Below are 20,452 nucleotides of genomic sequence, written 5' to 3' on the forward strand. Positions count from 1 at the left end.
AAGAGGTGGCTGTTAAAACAGAGACAATCCAGACAACCAAGACAGAGATCAACGACCTGCGGCGCTCAATGCAGGGCCTGGAGATTGAGTTGCAGTCTCAGCTCAGTATGGTAAGACAACACAAACCATGAAAACATGGTGACCATCTGTTCACAATAGAAGATCTTGCCTTATATGAGCAAAATCCCTGTACCGCTGTCTTGTCAGTGGAGATGCTGGAGAAATAGAGGGTGATAGATGCTAAAGCAGAGAGGGGAGGGGAAGAGAAGAGAAGGAGGGCTTTAGTGGAGGCCTAGGGCTTTTCCTGGGCCAGACGTTTCACAGACATCTGCTCATATTCTGGGAGACAGAAAAGGGGCTTGAACAAAGCTGGAGGAATGCAGGACTGGATGTCCAAAAACTTTACTCCCGTGGATTATGCTACCCAGCTGGAGTCAATCAGTCAACACTCCCTGCAACAACAGGACATTGCTCCTAACGGTGGACCAGTGGTGGAGGAGCAAAGTAAACTAAAGCTTAAAAGTCACATCAAGCGTGCAAAATCCTATTCATACGCTGATTATTCCTTTGTAATAGAAAAAAATTACATTATTGCACAAACATGCTGTGCAAACATAGCCCAGCCAAGCCATTGTGTCTCACAAACATAATCCAGGGTGTAGTTTGTTCCTACAGGCTATAGATTTGAATCTGCAGAACTCTTATGACTGGGGTTTATTATACCGGTTTGCAAGTATGGATGAAGTTTTATGTGTGGTAGTACATGCATTACTTCAGTTCTTCCACAGTTCTTCACGAATGGTTTTTCTAAATCTCCTCCCTAACAGAAAGCAGCTCTGGAGAACACCTTGGGAGAGACGGAGGGCCGCTATAGTTCTATGCTATCTAACTACCAGAACCAGATCAACATGCTAGAGCAGGAGCTGGGCAACGTGCGTGCCAGCATCGAGCAGCAGGGCCAGGACTACAAGATGCTGCTGGACATCAAGACCAGACTGGAGCAGGAGATTGCAACCTACAGAAGCCTCCTGGAGGGGGAAGAATCCAGGTAGACCCAGTTACAGTTCAGCATGGACTCTGTTATCCAAAGTGGTCCAGATGTAATGAGACCATTCTAGACCACACATAGTCCAATTGACCATGTGATTAAGTGCTATAGTCATGTTTACTTAGACAACAAGCACATGGCAATTAAATGCCACTCAACTGTTTATTCACTACTTTCCTCTCCTTTCCTCATCCTTATTTCAGGCCCGTTGGTTCAGGTGAGTGACCTCCTTTTACAGAAGCATTACACAACAACCAGTACGCACTGCAATGACTGTAACGTAAGCTTATGGCACTGCTACAATGCTGTTTTTGTTCTGTCTACAGGGGGCTCTAAGACCACCGTCACAACCACCACAGTGCGCAGCTCCAACTAGGAGTCCAACTAGCAGGACAAGCTGTTCTCAGACACACACACACTTACACATGCATTCACACCAACTCATAAACATTTGAAGCTGTTACACGAGAAGAGGGAAATTGGCCTTCAAACACCTGTGGAGATATGTTAAAGGTGCAACCAACGTTAAGGTTTATGAAACATAAGATTTGCAACTCATAGGATAATGTCTGTGTTGTGTGTGTGACGCTGACAAATAAATCTGCTGGTGAATACACGTTTTGTTTTGTGACTGAACTGGTCTTGAAGAAGATAGCTTTTCGGAAAGGTCAACATGAAACCCAATACAAACCAGATACAAAATAAGCCTGTATCTTTTCCCATCACATCCATGTGTTTGGGTGTTTGGGCAGTGTAGTCATGGCAACCGTGTTCTGGGAGGTGGATTGATGGGGGGAGCGGAAATGTGCATTACGTAACAGTGCTGTTGTCAGGAAGAGGTGAACAATGGTGACCCGCTCCAGTGTGGTAAAGAAATCATCGGGATGTTCGAGAAAATACACGTTTGACTCGATGCTTCATAAACTCAAACACAGGAAGAAAAAAAACAGACAAAAAAGTGCAAGTTCTGTGAGCATAAAGCAAATGGCCCGGGGTGTGGTGCAAGGCCTTCTTAAACAAGACACACCCAATGGTTGACTAATCTTTGCCCTGGAGGCTTCCAACACAGTGTTACATGAAGTGTGTCTGACTCCGAGCGTTCCTGTTTCCTAGGAACAAGTACACACAGACCTCAGCGCAGCAACACTGAATGGGGGAAAAAAAACACTGACCGACTGAACAAAAAGAGACATTGTTGACAGAGTTGCTATCAGTGCCGCACTTTGACCCCTTTTATGATTTTTTTTTTTTTTTTTTTTACCCCTTTTATGAACTCTGATTAAGAGCAGATGACCAATGATGTCATGACACTGTTTCATGAGGGGTGGGGCTGCTCGACCCCTTGTGACTTGATGTGCATCTTCCTGTGAAAGAGGAGGCAATTTGTCTATATACTGTAGTGTGTGTGTGTGTGTGTGTGTGTGTGTGTGTGTGTGAGAGAGAGAGAGAGAGAGAGGGAGAGAGGGAGAAAAAGTAGTGTTTGTTCCATGTTAGTATATAATTGGAAGGTTACAGCTTGAAATTACAGTCAACTCCTCGATAAAATGTGCAAGATGTTATGAAGGATGCTAAATTCTCAGATCATGGTAATGGTAAATGGTAAATGGCCTGCATTTATATAGCGCTTTTATCCAAAGCGCTTTACAATCAGTAGGTAGTCTACATTCACCCATTCATACACCGATGGCGGCAGGCTACCGCGCAGGGTGCCTACACACCATCGGGAGCAATTTGGGGTTCAGTATCTTGCCCAAGGACACTTCAACAAGCAGACTGGAGGAGGCGGGAATCAAACCACTAACCTCTTTGATCCAAAGCGATTAGTGGACAACCCGCTCTACCTCCTGAGCTACAGCCGCCCCTGGTGTAATATTGGTTTTAGAGAAGGATAGGCCCTGAGCAGTTCAAATTACAAAATCCAACCTCCTCTGAGGATTAGGTCCATATTTCGACCCGTTTGTTGCATATTAGGATGCAGTGATATAAACAAACAGTCAGACGAAGCCATTCCACTCATGCATGTAATGTGGTAGGGAAATATAAGATGGTGTACCAAAGGCAGAGTATTTTTCCCTGATGTGGGTTTACGTGTGCAGCTGCACCACCACTGGCCTATCAAGAGCAAAAACAAAGACCCCATTTCAGGTATTTTCAGAAAAAGTGAATAATGCGTGCGAATAAATCGCAATGCAATTCAAAACAAAACAAAACAAAAAAACAAAACTATTTATCTCTATGGGACTATCCACACCAAAACAGAAAAAAATAAAATAAATCTGCACTGCGAAATACCGAAGGTTCTGATTTGATGTGGATAGGCTCATATAGAGATAAATGTGTTTATTCGCTTTTGGTCTGAAAAAACCTTTAGCGTTTGGTATTCAAATGTGATCTGTATCCGGATACACTATCCGGATAAGGGAAAACACATGTTAATGCAAGGTGTAAACGTGTCTTGATCAGAATGTGATCAGATCTGCCTGACCACATCTGGAGGTAGTCTGGCTCGCATTGTGTTCAGACCTTAGCTGGTGTAAACAACGTGCTCGCATCCCAAAGATAGGACCCATGATTTGTGATGTGTCACTCCAGATTAATAGATACTGTAGGAAGAAACCAAGACTGTTCAATCACTAGCTATTTTAAGAACCGGATGGACAAGGCCGTCTTTATTGTCACACGACACCTGTTACAACAGAACAATACAACAACTTTCTGAGCAGCCAATAGCTACTTTCCTTGGAAAAGAGTTACAACACTGTGGGCCAGCTAATTTATATACTAGGTTTGATCTAGTCTTGTTTTTACAGTGCACATGGTAGTGCGCTGGCCAGGAGGACTACAGGTGTAAATGGGGTCCAAGTGTGCCAGGTGATGATCCGAAGATGGGCCAGAACCTGTGATCAGGAGCAACCTAAGGCAGGACACATCATCTAACGCAGTGATACTCAACTGGCGGCCCGTGGGCCACATGCGGCCCGCGGGCGCCCCCTGTGCGGCCCGCGATGGAATTGCAAAAAAAAAAATATATATATATATATATATATATATATATATTTTTACAGTGCACCTGAACCCAACATGCAAGATACCCGCTGAATAACACCATGTTCAGACTAGGAGGCCAAATCTGATTTGTGAACTTTAGTGACCTATTAATGACTTTATCCAGATTGGTTTTATGAGTCTGGACACTCCAAGTCTGATTTGTGTCACTTGTCCCAAACCACATATGGAGGTAGTTTCCAATCTGCTTTCGACTGATGTGACTTGAGTGCGGACGCGCAGATCCACAAAATCTGATTTGAAAGTCACTCGCAACTCGTCATCAAATGCTTCTGCGCAGGAAAACCACGTCACCAACGTACGTATTTACTGACGCCCACGTCGTTACCATAGCAACCCATGCAGGCTGTTTAGGTCTGGACACACAGATCCGACTTGAGAATCAGATTTGTGGCAGTGCGGACACACTCCCAATTCAGAATTGGGAAACCAATCAAGATAATGATGATTAATGACTTTATCAGCAAATCGGATTTGCATGTAATGTGAACATGGCCTAAGTGTCCAAATGTTCATGTCATTCTGGCCAATACTCCACTTCTGTTATAGCATTTCAGTCTGGAATATGGAATATCTTTCAATAATCTATGATTTAGCTGCTAAATTGTCAAATACCGCCGTCTGCTCGCTACCCAGGCACTTATGTATGTACTTAACCTAACTAACTATCCGGTGTGCACAACATTGTCAGACTAAACTCCGGCTGACACCCCAAAAACCTACAATCCGCTAGAGAAAAATGTATATTGATTGTTTATTAACTGGCCCCTGGCCTTCTATCATTTCACGAAAGTGGCCCCCAGGCAAAGCAAGTTGAGTATCCCTGATCTAACGATTAATTTGTTTGTCTTGACGTTGTTCGGTTGTCTGACGGCACTTTCTCTGGTCGTGATCTGCGGTGATCCTCTCAAAGTTTTGTCTTGACGTTTGAAATGCACCATTATTCATTCTTCATTATCTTTATGTGGTCACCTAATAAAACAGGACAGGAATAACATAGGAAATTATGCAACACAGTCCGACTGGTTGCCAAGATTACCCTCAAGTGGGAATTTGGCAGGCCAAAAACAACAAACTCACATTTGTTGTCACATTTAGTTGGAGGACATTTTGTGACACCCAGCACTTACTGTTACTGATAAGCAGGACTTCAGGTTAAGCTGGTGTAATTCATTTTAAGGCAGGGGTTCCCAACCTTTTTTGGCTTTTGACCCTACTGTGACCTAACAAAAATCTAGGGGCAGCAGACATTCAAATTCCAGTACATGAGTAATATCGTCAGTGACATCATGTGATGTCACATGGAACAGTATGATGGCTTTTTTCTCTCAGAATTCTGACTTTAATTTGAGAATTCTGACTTTAATTTGAGAATTCTGACTTTAAAATCGGAATGCTGACTTTTTACCCCGTGCAGCCTGCGCAGCGTCTTCTTCTTCTTCTTCTTCTGTGGTGTTTTATGGCAGTTGGCATCCTTTATGTTGCATTACCGCCTCCTGGATTTATCCATCCACTGTTTCCCTACATATACATTCTGTAAAACACAATCCTCCTCTCACCCTCTTCCATCCCCCCTCAAGAGCTCTGGTTTCCTCGAGGCTCAGATCACCTTGCCTGCTCTATTGGCCTGCGCAGCGTCTGGTCAAGACTTTTTGGGGTGAGTCAGGCATGCAGTCAGGAATGGATGACGGTGATGATGTCATCAGTGCTGATGTCATCATTGATGTCATCAGTGCCAAAGTTGGGCTGTTGAAAGATCCTCGAATGGGCGTGAACATTGATTATGTCATCATCAGTGATGTCATCAGTGATGATGTCATCAGAGATGTCATCAGTGGGCTGTTGAAACATGCCTCAAATGGGCTTGAGTTGCATGAGGTCGCCTGGTTGTTCTTACATGACAACGTCTTTAATCTCAGAATTCAGACTTTTTCCTCAAAATTCTGACCCCCACCACCACCACCAGAATTCTGACATTAAACTCAGAACTAAAAATATAAAAATAAAAATCACAAGTGGCCCTAATTATTTTCGTTAGTTTTAAATTGTGTGTCGTGTAAAAAAACAGAGAAAAAAAACGACCCCATTTGAATTCCAGGTGACCCCACTTGGGAACCAGTTTTAAGGGGTTATAGCTGCATGTCATATGAATGGGGTTGTGACCAATTTTGGAGATGAAATCTGAGAAATATGACAGCCTCGCAAACTTAACTGCTTTTTGATAATTTGCTGTGAGATTTATTAGAATGTCCAGATTGATTTGCAATTGCACCTTCAAAATCCATCCATCCATCCTTTCTACATTGCACATTCAGCCATGTGAGGGCTTGAAGATGGCTTATCTTGTTTTTTAAACGAGCTACGGCGTCAAGAAGCAAATTATGTTAGTTTGTCCAAAGCCTCACAGAATTTTGTATCAAACTTTGTGTTGTGTTCTGTGAGAATGGACAGGCCTGGATAAAGGAAGGATTGTGATCATTTTTAAAACAATGTCCTTATCCGGAATAAAGATGAAACTAAAAAGGCACTCGGAGAGACCTCTGCCAAGGCCATAGTTGCGTGTTCGTGAGAGTTGGATCTGGATCCACTCCAAAATGTAATGGGTTCTTCCTTGGACCATGCTACACCCCTTCCACCAAGGTTGATGAAAATCGGTCAAGACAAACGGCACAGAAAACATAAGCTCCTTAGCAGGGGGTAATAACCAGGTCAAGCCTGTGACCATTAGAATGAATGGGCTCAGTACAAGATTGAACAAGATTAAAAAGATTCAATAAGATTCAGAAAATAGAGTAGGAGTCAGACAACAAACGTGATGATATATGATATTAAAATCATCCAAGAATGAATGTCCTGTTCTGTACAGGCATGACAGTGGATGGGAGTTCAGACTAGAGAATTCTTCAATAAAAGCACTGTTGGGTTCAGGCTGTCTGCAAACTAGCTAATACACAAAATAGAGGCCTTGTAACCAAGAAACGGAGATGTTCAAATGAGGTGAAGTTGCTAAAGGAAACAGTGGAACACAATTATTTTATAAATGACTTCTAACCACCACTGTGACCAGGCAAGTGGAAATGGGCGTATAGTTGGGAGTGGTGGCTTTGGTTAGCAGTGTGCCTCACCCTGACTCAACCATCAGTATGTGAACATAAAAAGAAAAAAAAATCACTATAGACACAATAGTTCTGGAGGATGACATATTTATTAGAGACCTCACATTCACAGACTTATCTTAATTGACTGATTCAAGGCAATATTTGGCGAGCAGATCAGACGACTGATTACAGCAGGGGTGTGCAGTAAGATGTTACTTGCTCATGTCTTCAGGTACATGAAAGAGCTCAAATGGTGGCAGATTCATAGCAAGAAGTTGTGATCCAGTCTGGTTTGGATGCATTTGGTCTTGTCTGAAAATGCATGATCTTGTTCCAGTAGGTGGTGAAACTATTAACAAACGGGATGCCAATGAAGCAAGCAGCAGCAGCCTTTCATCCAGATGTGAAGTTGGTGAAGGCGACTGAACTTCAATAGAGCCAAAGCAGGGCCAGAGATGATCATTTGTTTAGGCTTTAAAAGCAACTTTAATGCAACAGTCGATCAAAACTACCGCTGAAGTGACTTTTAGCAACGTGAACCCACAAGAGCTTTCGTGGAGCTGCTGAATCACCAACAGCAGAAGAACTGTAGCAGCGATGGACAGTTTCCAAGAATGTGTGTAATCCTCCTCCCCCTGCTAGACTGCCTCCTTTGGTCATCGGTGCTGAGTAAGAATGCATTCTTTGTCAAGTTGCCTGGTGAAACAGGGTTTAATTAGAGAAAATAGCATTGTACCTAATTGAAGTGTTACATCGATTAAAGGTTCTACGTTTAATTGTGAATGAATGAAAAAATAATTGTCAGAATAACTCACTTGAGTGTAGGCCTGCTTTATGTTTGATCATGTGGAGTTTTCCCAAATCAAATGAGAGTATATTATCACTAATATGTGGGCAGTGGTTAGAGTGGTTTAGGCCTAAAGGCTAGAGAAGCAAGCTTGTGACGGGAAGGTCGTCGGTTCAATCCTCGGGACCGGCAGGATAAATCTGCACGGGGAAAGTGAAAAGGCAGGGGGTTTTCTTCAGTGGCCAGCAGATCAGACTGTGGTTGTACTGGTCAGCTTCTAGGTGTGAATGTGTGTGTGAATGTGAACAGGGCACTCCTGAAAAAGAGAGCATTGCTCTCACTGACTCCCCTCTGTATAAAATAAAGGTGAAAACGTGTTTAGTTAAGTATTAGTCATGCCTATGAGTTACACTGGAGGCTGAAGTCACACTGTAAAAAAAAAGAGGCTGATGTGCTTATACAGTATCTGCCTGTGGAAAGAGGGAGCTCGAGCGCAGCAGGAATGTTGCCATCTGGGGTCAAGCGGGAGAGAAAGCGCCTTCTTCACTCTGCTGACTGTCTCTCTTCTGCAGCAGTGTTAAGTTTGACACAGAAGCTGAGAGGAATGCCTAACCTCTTTGCTAAAGATCCCATGCGGGGAACGGCATCAGACCTAACTGTGAAAGTTCCAAGCTCTGCCTCATGCAGCAAAAGGCTTTGGGGGCTGCTCAGAGTTAGCAAGTGGAACACCACCAAGTATCCTTCAGGCCCAGCCAAGCATTAGGTGGATGTGATTTTTCAACCATTTTCATGGTTGTGAGTTTGAATGTCCTGTGTAACTACAGCAAATGTCACCATAGGCCACATTTGACTTTTTAGTGAGTGTAAATTATATTTCTTTCCAACTATTTAGCTCGGAAAGTGTTCAAGCTTTCAAAACCTAAAAAGCTATAGCAATATATTCCAAACCCCTACCAGCTGTATTTAAAGAAATGAATCATTCTGTTGAAATTCACATAAGCATATCCAAAACCCAGTGGGCACTGAGCTACGCAGTGACGGAACGACTGAACACTGAGAGGCAGAAGGGCATGAGACACATTTTCCCTACAAAACTGGTACTGAGTGAATAGTTAATATGACCCTGCTTTTCCAAAAATGTATATGTTTGGATTACAGTAAAGTCTGCCTCAAAGACTCTCAATAAATAACTATAAAAAATGCAATGCAACAAATGCAATAATAATAATAAACGATTTGTATAGCACTTTAAAACCAATGTCACAAAGTACTTTATACTGCATAGGAAAAATCAAAGTCATAAAGAGCAAAGTATAAGCGAATAAATCAAGCTTAGAAAAAGATAGATGTAGATGTATTGAAACTTTTTTTATTATTATTTTCTAGATGGTCTTGACACTGAAAAGCAACTTTATAGACCGCTTAATTAAGCTGAGTTTGGTCTGACTGTGTTGACTGGGTTAACTCCTTTTCATTAGATTTCTTGAGCTGATGCAACACTGCCATCAAGTGTTGGATTTTCTTCTCGCAGCCTCTTGTAGGAGTCATTTATCAATCATGGAGAGAGATAAAGAATAAGAGAGACTGCCCATTAGATTTTCAGATCCTTTTCAAATCTATCTTTGTTATGTCCAAATTCTGCTCAATACAAAACAGGCACTTTCCAAAAGAAATGAAACACTCGGGTGACTATATGTGATCCCTATTTAGCAATTGACATCCAATTATGCATAGGGTTATGTATAAAATTGGGTTGTCTCCGTTTGTCATCATTCTGGTTGTAGCAAAGAGATACTTTTATGAATCAGTTGAAGAAAATAGCTTGCAAAGACCACCTCAATTTATCATGTCTCTTAACTTAAGAGAGTCGATCAATTGAAGGTGATCTTTGGCAAGCTTTTTAAGCGTCTTAACCCTATACAGTTTGATTTACCCATATTCCATATTTATGGAAATATCATATGGGCAAGTACATATATCTCCAATCTTCACAGAATTCACATCATATTTAAAAAATGTTAGGTTGGCTACATTTTCTAACATATTCGATCATCATCAGCTCCTCTTTAAAAATAGATCAAATCAAAATACTCCCCATACATAATATCAACACACTCCAAGTCTGCACCTCTGCCTATCTCAAACTCCTTCAAATCCAAACTACAAATGTCCCTGAGTGACACCTAGCCCACATACACCTCATACTGCCTTTTTAATGGTCTACTTGTCTAGTACTTCAACAGGAGTTCACTGATTAGTTCATGAGAGAAATAGCCGATGTTCTGTAATCATTGATTGGAATCTCACACACACACACCCACACCTGTGCCTGAGACAATGCTTTCCACCCCCGATCAATAGTCTCTCAAGCCAGATGCTTGAGAGCAAGCAAAACGCGTCTGTTGAGAGTAGCCCATCATCAAACCACCAAACTTATTTTTTAACATACTTTCTTGTGGATAGTGTCAGCTAGGCTACTATATTATAAAGATACTTCTTTGCATTCCATTTTGTTGGCAGTTCCATGTATCTTTGTTTTTGGTTCACTTTTAGTTGTTAGTTGCATGGATAGTGACAGTATTCCCATCTGCAGGTTTTGAATAAACCTGAAACCTTGCGTGTTCTGCAGTAGTAAAATGTCATTCCTGAGAACAATTTCTCACTCCTTTTCAAAGGTGAATGATCTGAATGATCTTGATAGTTGAGGCAGTTAACTTCCACATTTTGCACTTGTCCCTCTGTCTTACAGGCCTACTGAGAGAGGAGAGTTGCTTCTGTACTGATCGGCCCATCATCCGGTTTACAAATATACAGGATGTGATGCAACTTTATTCATTGTGCAACTTAGGATCAGTGCCTCTGCAGAAATGTCAGCCATAGAGTATATAGAGGTGGCAGGGCGAGATAACAGCTAACTCAAGTGTTCACTTTCTAACATAAAATTACAAAATTAAACTAATAAAATAAAATGTAGTTAGCATTTTGGTACAGAATTCTTAATGTGAGCCCATTGAACTGTGTGACAGCAAACCTCAGTCTCCCCAGTGTTTCCTCCCTTTCTGGATTGGGCTTTAAAAACAATTGAACAGCTCAATATCACAAACACATTTTTTGGCTTATCACTTTTATTTTATAGGGCGACCACAAGTACTTTAAAAGAAGGTTATACAGCGCTGTACATTTGGGAGCAGTACTGACAGACATAATAGTCATGTCTTCTCCCGTTAAATACTATTCATTTAAATTTTCTAGAATCTTATAGTGATACAGTGATACAATAAAAGCATGTGTAACTGGTCCTGCAGCTTCTGATATGTCGATGTCATTTTTGTTGGGACTTTACCTTCCTTATATATTTTTTTTTTCCCAAAAAGGAAAATAAAAGTTATGATTGAAAACCATATGACAGGCAGAAACTGCCAGGCTGTAATCATGTATGACTCCCAATTCACTCACACAATAGAGAGAAGGAGAGACAGAGAAAGAGAGAATGAGAGACAGAGAAAGGGAGAGAAAGAGATACAACTTTCATGTTCTGAAGGGTGGTCAACGCTGGAAAGCGGGCATCAGTTCATAGCGAGGTGCCCGAGATGCACAAGATTTGTTTTGCACCTCTAGCAAACCCCTACTCTTACTCTGCCCAACCACTGACCCCCTCAAAGGCTCACTTCCATAGCTGTGTGCTGAGAGTCTGGCCAGATGCAGCAGCAGCCCAGCCACCCACAGCCGAGGGAGGCTGAGCGAAGGCCATCTGCCCACCAGCACCGCTCAGAGTCATCCCTGACATCTGCTGGTTCACCTACGGGATGTGAGAGAAAGAGACGACACTAGAGCGTTACACCATGGGCTTAATTCAATCATAAATTCATGAAATAACAAGTTTCAACAGTGACAGAGCATCACAGCTTCAACACACTCCGTACCTGACCCATGTTCCACTGGGCTTGCTGCCCGGGCTGGATGGTGTACATGCCCTGAGCAGGCACCATGCCCGCAGGCATGGCACCACCCTGCGGTCCCATCATCCTAGGGGCCATGCCCATCACACCGGTGGCGGGGACGTTCCCCATGAAGCCGTTGGGCATCGTCATCCCAACCATCATGCCCGCATTGGGCGCCATCATGGCTGCCCCGCTCTGAGCCATCATGGCGCCCATGACGGTGGTGGGAGGCATGGGCGACCCCATGCCGGGGAAGGCCTGATAGCCTGCAGTGGCTTGGACAGGGAACTGCATCTGGGAGGGACCCATGAACATGCCAGCTGAGAGGAGAAGACATGGAAAGAGAGATGAGCATTTTGAATAGAAATGTGACTTTCAAGTAGGTATTTCGATACATTATGTTATGTATAAAAAAAACACACTGTGATGTATAATGTGGTATACACGGCTCTGTGGGTATGTGTGTGCACCTGTTCTTTGTGATAGTCATTATATTGCATAGAAGACAGCAAGTCCAATTTCCTTTGTCCATGCAAGGAAACTAAGCAGGAAGTAAATGTCAGGAACAGAAGTTAGGACCGCACTGTACTACTGCATCATGGTTGTATGCCTCCGGCCTAGGGTTGGGAGGGATCTATTTTTTCATACCTTCCTGTCATTAGGAGCTAGGAGAGTAACCAGCCAATTGTGTTGATTGTGTTTCTTTTCTACCTCCAGTCCAAATAATTCTGTTGTTGTATAAATGCATGTCCATCAATAGAAAAGTTGCAACTTGTTTCAGAAAACGTAAAGTTACATGCACAATGTTGTTCACAAATGTGCTCAATGGAGAATGACAGTTAAATGAACGATATGGACGACGTTATGGGCAAGCCTGTAACCTGTACAGTTTAAAGTGGTCTTCAACATATGTTGCTCAGCGGTCGCGCTAGACGTTTTCTGGGTTCTTCACAAGGACGGACATAAAACATCCGTCCTCAATTACACGTCTTTTCATTGTTTTTGAATGATAATGAGATATGGTGTATTTAATAGCATTTAATTTCCAAAAGCAATCGACCACAATAGGCCTAATATACAGAAGAAACGTAGAGTATGGCATTTATAAGGGAGAAAAGATGAATAGAGACATTGACCGTTCATTCACTTGTCATGTCAGCACAAGAAGCACACACATTGATTTGAGTGAAGTCGTGGACCAGTGATGTCATTCATGGACAAATGAAATGACTGGTCCACAACTTAACTCAAATAAACTCAATAACTCTCAAACTAAATGAATGCCTGCAAAATTGTTGACAGGTTTCTGATACTGATTTTGTAGTTTTCTGATATATTACTGATTTTGTAGTTTTCTGATACACTACTGATTTTGTAGTTTTCTGATACACTACTGATTTTGTAGTTTTCTGATATACTACTGATTTTGTAGTTTTCTGATACACTACTGATTTTGTAGTTTTCTGATACACTACTGATTTTGTAGTTTTCTGATACACTACTGATGTTGTAGTTTTCTGATATACTACTGATTTTGTATAGCTGGTTGAAAATCGGCAGATTATTCCTTTAAGCACTGATAATACTTGGGAATTAAATGATGGACCCTCAGGATGCTTTCAGGCATTTGCTGTTGAATATTCTGCATGTGTTGTGGGTCTAGCTTAAGAAAACATCTGCAAGTTAAGGCGTTGACTTAATGATACCAATCATATTCCTCCACTCATCCCCTTTTCCTATAAAAAGCAATATGTCAAAATAAGTGTTATTTTTGAGTATAGGGATGGTTTCTAAACAAGAAAGATTGTGGCCCGAGCAAAATACTATCATATTATGTGCTTTTGAATTTTTTAAGTATGGCGGCCCTCACCAGTGGCGGGCTGTTGGGGCATACTGCTAGATCCATAAAGGGACAGGATGGAGTCCTTGGACAGGGGCTTCTTGGCCACATCATCCCCCTTAGTGCTGCTACTGCCGTCACTGAACAAGTCCAGCTCTCCCTGGCATGACCCTGAGCTGCCCACCCCTCCTAGCGCCCCTCCTGCTGGAGCTTGTGTTGGGGGACTGGCAGCATTACTGGAGCTAGCCTGAAAAGAGAAAAAACAAAGTAGACAGAATGGATTGTTTTGTTTTGTTTTTCAAGATTCGCTGATGAAGGAGAAGAATCAAAATTCTGTAATGATGCCAGGTTTCAATACAAGCTGAAATCAAATGAAATCAAATCACATCACATGCTCTAACAATAGTGATTCATTTAATAGTAATAAGACACCTTACAGTTAAAATGCCATATTTATTTATGGGCAGTGAAAAGAGATGGGAGACACTCTACATGTGCCTCTCCTCATAAGTGGCACGAACAATTAATGTTCACTGCTGTCCTGACATTATGGGATAAATCACCGACCTAAAAATATGGACAGAGCTATCACACACAAAAACGGTCTTCCGTTTGGAGTTGATTCGTTGGCCGTCACCATCTTGATTTTTCGTCAGCAGAGTGGGGGTTTCCCAGAGCTGCAGCTCCGCCTGCTATTGATCCGTGATCGGCAAGCTGCACGATCACTGGACAGGTGATCTGTCAATCACCCCCTTTTCTATCATCTATTTTACTCCAAACGGGCGAGTTATATAAAAAATGACGCCCCTACAGCTGTTATAAAAAGGTGAAATTAGCTATATAGACCAAAACCATGTTTTGCCCCCCGACTGGAAAGATGTTTAATCCTGTTACAAAGTCGGGCATTAACATGGGGGGAATGCCTACTGCCCTCGACCCCCAAGTGGCCATTCGAGGAACTACAGCTTTTCACTTCACTTCCGCATCATCAGAGGAAAGTAGTATACAAATTATACTACTACTCACACAGTTGTTGTGAGTCTGAACCATTTACAGAAATGCAATTGTATTTGAACTAGAGAATGCTTGCTTGGACTCACCTGAGAAAACGGAACTGTGGATGTGGACGTGGGGAGGGGATTGGATACCATGGGGCCGAATATATCCAGGTCATTGTTGTTCTGAGTTGTGCTAGTGCTACCATTGTTAGTCGATACTGCTGCCGGTGCGTCTATGAGAGAAAGGTGAACAAACTGGTTTGACAGGTGGCAAATGAGCTTACACACAAACAATAAGAGCAGTGAAGAACTCTGCATGTCTTTCTCTCTGACTGTTTCCCATTTTGATTCTACTTCACCAACGTTATGAGAAATGATACATAGAAATGATACTGTTAGTTAGTTTAATAGGCTCCTCATTAGCCATTACACAAAGCAGCTACTCTTCCTGGGCTCCACATCAAAGACATACAAACAATACAGATACAATGAATCAAATAAAAATAGAAATCCAATAGCACAAGACAATTTAAAATCATAAACAGAAGGGAAAACTCAAACCTGGTTACCCGTAAGGCCTCACAAGTCAGCAATGTGCAAATATCCATATGAAGAACAGTTCATACATTCACACACACACTTACACATATGCATAGATGCACACATGCATAGCATATACATAGATACATTACATACACATATGTACACATGTATATCCATCCAAACATACACACAACCGTGTAGCCTACATCATCATTACAATCTACCATTACTATCTAGTATCTACCTATAATATATATACCTAGAATAGATATAATACATTACCATCCATCTACCTAGAATTCGTTTATCTAGCAAATATAATACAAAGCATTAGCAAATATAATACATAATACTATAATATATCTACCATCTACCTATACTATATTAGTTAATATCAGTTACTAATCAGCCTAGCCAACATCATCTCTAATCACTCTCCTATAAACACTATATAATAATCAAAATCATAAATACCATAATAAAATACTAGGTCTCTCTAGAAACTAACTAGGGGGTACATAGTCCACTATTATTAATACGAGTTCCATTCATTGACCTACAATTAACTAGTTATGAAATAGTAAGATGTACTTTGAGCTGCCTTTTAAGCCTGTATCTACTTTCTATTTCGATAATTGCAGGAGATAAAATAATTCCTTTCCGACATAGCTCTCTTACGTTACAGGTTTCTTCATTGCATTTGTTCTTGGCCTAGGTAATGTCAAATGCTCCATAGCTACCGTCTGCTAGAATGGCTGTGTCTGTTATTAGTCAAGAATCAACGGGCAATCAAGTAACATGTCATCTTCTTTTAGCTACAATTGTAGTGTCACCCTCGGTCTAATAATCAGTGTTACTTTCAAATCAATTGGCGAGATGTATCGTTCCCAGCAGGTTTCATCAAAATCCAATCAGTGACGTTTGAGAATTGAGATATCTTGTAGAATGGATGGATGGATAAACAATGATCCATAATCCCACCCAATGGGGGCAATAACAACAGCAGCAAATCTGTCTATATATGAAGAAATAAAAATGCAAATAACTTGTCACTGTTGAACTGGAACACTTACTGGAAGTGATCCTGGAGTGGTTCCAGGAGCAAACATAGGTCTTTAAAACCAAAAGGACCCCCCTACCTGATGATGTCTACAATATAAACACACTGGCACACCCATCATTCATATAAAAATGACGGCATACTGCGTGCAGTTCCTTAATGCCATACAACAGCTGTGTGAAAGAAGTGAGACAAGCTCACTCAAGCGTTACATGGCACCTTAACTGTATGCAAACTCCACATTCTGATCTTCACATTCCATACATTTTGGTTACCTCCGTAAATGATCAGAACAACATCATTTCCAGGAGCGATATTTGTCGGAGGCCACTTACTGTATATTTGCCCATGCCTGATGCAAACAGTTTTGGCAAGCCACAACTAACACCTGAGCCTTCCGGTGATGAGGAATGTGTTCTTATTCGATCATCGTTGCAAAAGGCACATTCCGTGCCGATTCCCAAAATGTTGCACAGGGAATTTGTTCAGGAGTGGGAAATAAAAATAGCGGGAGAGGAAAGACACTCACCGAGGCCTAGGAGGTTGACGGGGGGTTCTGAAATCTTCACTGGGCTGATTTTGGGGACAGGCCTGCATTCTTCACTCTGTCAAAAACAATGCAATGATACAACACTGCTCAGACGATGAATTCATCGGGAATTGTAACCAACTCAAATCAGTGAGGGGGGGATGGGATGACTGAAGAGCATGTCTTTACAAAATTACATTCGATGGATGACATCATAGGAATTCATAAAGGAATGTATTTCTGAGTGTTTAACTAGACCTACCTTGGAATAGGATGACAACTTACTCCCTCTGTCTGGCTCCTTCTCTCTCTTGATATCCTTTTCTTTTGGCTAACAAAACAAGGGACATTGAAAGTAAACAGTAGGTTCAACAGCACAGAAGAATAAAGGCTAGTGGAAACCAATTACTGCTCACATGTTTTTGATATTGTTGGCTATGTGGTTTTGTGTAGGGTGGGGTGTATTGTGTCACCTTTTCCAACCTGTGAAGCACGGTGACAAAGTTCTATTCTATTCCATTCAAGTGTTTGTGGAGTGCTATGAGTAATCATATGGACTTTTACACAATGAAGTATATACTAAAGGTGTGAGTATACTGTATATAGGATTTAACATATTTGAACTAGAATGCATTTATACTGATAGACAGTCAGACTCAAAAGTGGACAAACCACATACCAAATAAGCCCAAGACTCTTGTTTCCCCACCAAATATTGACAATTGATCATATAATTTTTTACGTGTAAGAAAGTGCTTACAACATAAATCATGGAAATGTTACATTACAAGCCTGTGCAAAGAAAGAAAATGTGCAGTTTGTAGCACTTATGTACAACCTAACTGGAAGGGTGCAAAATCAGAGCTGAAAGCTGTTTGGCAGGGTGGGGACCGGACACTTGACTTCATTACAGATTAATGATATAAAAGCTGTTTGGCAGGGTGGGGACCGGACACTTGACTTCATTACAGATTAATAATGATACATACACTGACAGATTAATGATACATACACTGCCTCCATTGGTCACATTCTTGCTGTAGTATTTCTTCTTCTCATATTTGTCCCTGATGAAGAACTCCACTGCTCTAATGGTCCAGGTTAAGGAAAAACGCTGCAACGACTTGGCAAAAACAAATTATTACACATTTATTACACAAGGCACTTGGTTAGCACAAGTGTGTCTACTGATAGTTAAGGATACTGGTCTGTTTGAGTCCTTCTGAAGTTTTCTGGAAGGTTGGCCTCATAAAGTTGCCTGGCCTTGGTGTTACCCATATCCTGTATACTCTGAAACAGTAAGAGAAGGGATGGAGTTACATTGAGTGGAGAAGACTGTGTGAAACAGATAGAAATAGTTAATATATAAGTGTAGTTAGCACTGAAATATTTAGAATTGGAATTTAATCATTGTCTGTAATATCATTCTAATAGCCATAAGATCAAGGGCATTGAAAGTAAAAGGCATACTGACATCATTGCTTCACGTCTGACAAAACAGAGGTTTTGGGTTCACTAAGCATCTCGTGCGCTCGGCTCGCCCGCTCTATTGGCATGCGTAGCGCACAATTGCACAACTTAGTTTTGCACAACTGATAACATCACTCACTGATGACATCACAATGTCTATGACGTCATCAGTGACATCACAATTGCTAGAGTGTAACCAAAAAACGCATTGCTCGGGTATCAGTGAGACAAAAATTTAAAGAAACAGACAGATTGCCCACTTGCCTCTTTTAGATAGATAGATAGATCCCACATAAATTATTTTGTATTCAGGGAAATATTTTGACATATGAATAAGCATCATCTGTGGATTAGCTCAGCGAGCTCACCTGGATCTGTTCTGAGGTCCATTGGTCCAGGTTGACTGATTTAACTCGGGATATGTGGACACCCAGATTCCTGTGGATGCCAGCACATCGGATGCAGATGAATACTCCTAGATTCCAGGACGCCCATCTTGGACCTGAGGGAGGAAACAATAGGTTAAGAGAGATGTATGAAGCAATAGGATAAACATGCACGAGCTTGCATACCAATTCCCTGACATGAAAATGAGACATAGATTCCTTTGCCTGTTACACAGTTTAATGCTTTTAAAATACAACCAGACAACTGAGCTAACTGCGGCTGGGAGGAGACCGTAGGGAGCTTAGATCTAGACAAGTTAGCTAGCTAGCTTGCTAGCTACTTAGTTTAGCTGAAGGGGAAGGAAGATGTCAGCTGACTTCCCCAGCCACCAAGCTAGTTTAGTTAGCTTAGCTTACAAACAGATGATTTATTACTAATGAACGTTGGCGATAGATTCTGAGTGAGATTGTTTGTTCCATTAAATGGAGCTCAAATGTATTACAGGTCAACAATCTGAATGCCGTACCTTTCGCCTCGCAGTCGGCGCAGTATTTGTTGTCGTCCTCTCTCAGCATTTTGGACAGGATGGCCTGGTGCTGCTCGTTCAGTTTCAGGGACTTCTCCCTCTCCGAGCGGGTCGTCATGTTCACGGCTTAGTTGGGCTTTCTTTAACGAAAGAACTCGACTTTGATTACTCGTCAATCGCAGCAACTTTCTGATTAAAGACCATAATCAGAGGAACGGACGCCCGCGAGAGAAATATGAAGACACCCGGAACCGGAATCCCTTCTCCGCCCACAAGAATTTTCCTGCGCTGACGCGACGCGTTTACGGTTCCCTGATTGGACGAGCCCTAACCTAAAGAGCCTGGCTTCCGTTCACAATTGATTTTGTCACCCTACCTGGTTCCGGCCTAGAGCCCGCCCTAGACAGGAAGGGCAGCGTTTCTAGCTCGTGAACTTTTACGTTAACTTGACAATTTGACACAAGTATCAGAACGGCAAACAACAAAACAAAAGATGGACGTACCGAACGAAGTTTTTGAAGAAGTTATTTTTAGAAACATTGCGGATTCACAATCTCACATCTTTTAAGCCAATACAGAAGCTTTGCATCAGACAATTAATCGAGGCAAGAGACGTCAAGCTACGGCAACAAAGACGTTTTTTGGCGCACTGCTTTCCGGTGTTCATTCTGGTTCCGTGGTTTATGCCTCATGACAAAAAGCGGGGTGAAAGGTGGCCAGACTAGACGAGCCCTGACGTTCTGCTCTGACGCACAAGCTCAATTATGAATAAACGTTCGATTTTTTTTTTACATAACTTTTTGATTATCATCTCCAGTGTTGAACAAGTTACTTTCAAAATGTAATACATATTACAGCAGTAGCAGAATGACATCGCCGGGCGCCCCGCCAGAACAAAAAGAACAACCGTCTTGAAGTCAGTAAATCGTCCAAAATCTTTTTCCTTTGTTATTGTCATCTATAGTGGTTATTTGCATAAAAACACACAATTTGATTAGGAAATGATTGTATCTTTATTTAAATGGGCTTTGATAAAAAAGTAACTTGTTAAAGTAACTGGTATATTACTGAAATTCTATTGTAATAAGTTATATTAGTTACTGCTAAAAGTAATATATTACATGTAATGCGTTACCCCCAACACTGATCATCTCCCATT

At 41.6% G+C, this 20,452-nt stretch overlaps 2 protein-coding genes across 2 annotated transcripts in view; one reads left to right on the forward strand and one right to left on the reverse strand.

Annotated features, from left to right (window-relative positions):
- The window catches only part of LOC310794165 (keratin, type I cytoskeletal 19-like), a 3,481-nt gene extending 1,824 nt beyond the window's left edge, over positions 1-1,657 (forward strand). The window contains exons 5-8 of the mRNA XM_083656082.1: positions 1-110; positions 828-1,048; positions 1,252-1,265; positions 1,375-1,657. The exon at positions 1-110 is cut by the window's left edge and continues 16 nt beyond it. Of these exons, the coding sequence (XP_083512208.1) occupies positions 1-110; positions 828-1,048; positions 1,252-1,265; positions 1,375-1,424 (395 nt within the window). The 3' untranslated portion in view covers positions 1,425-1,657. The remainder of the gene's footprint in view (positions 111-827; positions 1,049-1,251; positions 1,266-1,374) is intronic.
- Positions 1,658-11,299: 9,642 nt separating this feature from the next.
- LOC310794164 (stromal membrane-associated protein 1-like) lies at positions 11,300-19,552 on the reverse strand. The gene is made up of 10 exons (XM_083656081.1): positions 19,294-19,552; positions 18,749-18,882; positions 18,115-18,200; positions 17,923-17,998; positions 17,173-17,241; positions 16,911-16,986; positions 14,881-15,011; positions 13,811-14,027; positions 11,923-12,260; positions 11,300-11,798 (listed from the first exon to the last, which is right to left on the reverse strand). The coding sequence occupies exons 1-10, from the start codon at positions 19,409-19,411 to the stop codon at positions 11,664-11,666; spliced, it is 1,380 nt and encodes a 459-aa protein (XP_083512207.1). The 5' UTR covers positions 19,412-19,552; the 3' UTR covers positions 11,300-11,663.
- Positions 19,553-20,452: the final 900 nt, after the last annotated feature.

The sequence above is a fragment of the Poromitra crassiceps genome, assembly GCF_964638095.1.
Source record: "Poromitra crassiceps genome assembly, chromosome: 19".
Lineage (NCBI taxonomy): Eukaryota > Metazoa > Chordata > Actinopteri > Beryciformes > Melamphaidae > Poromitra > Poromitra crassiceps.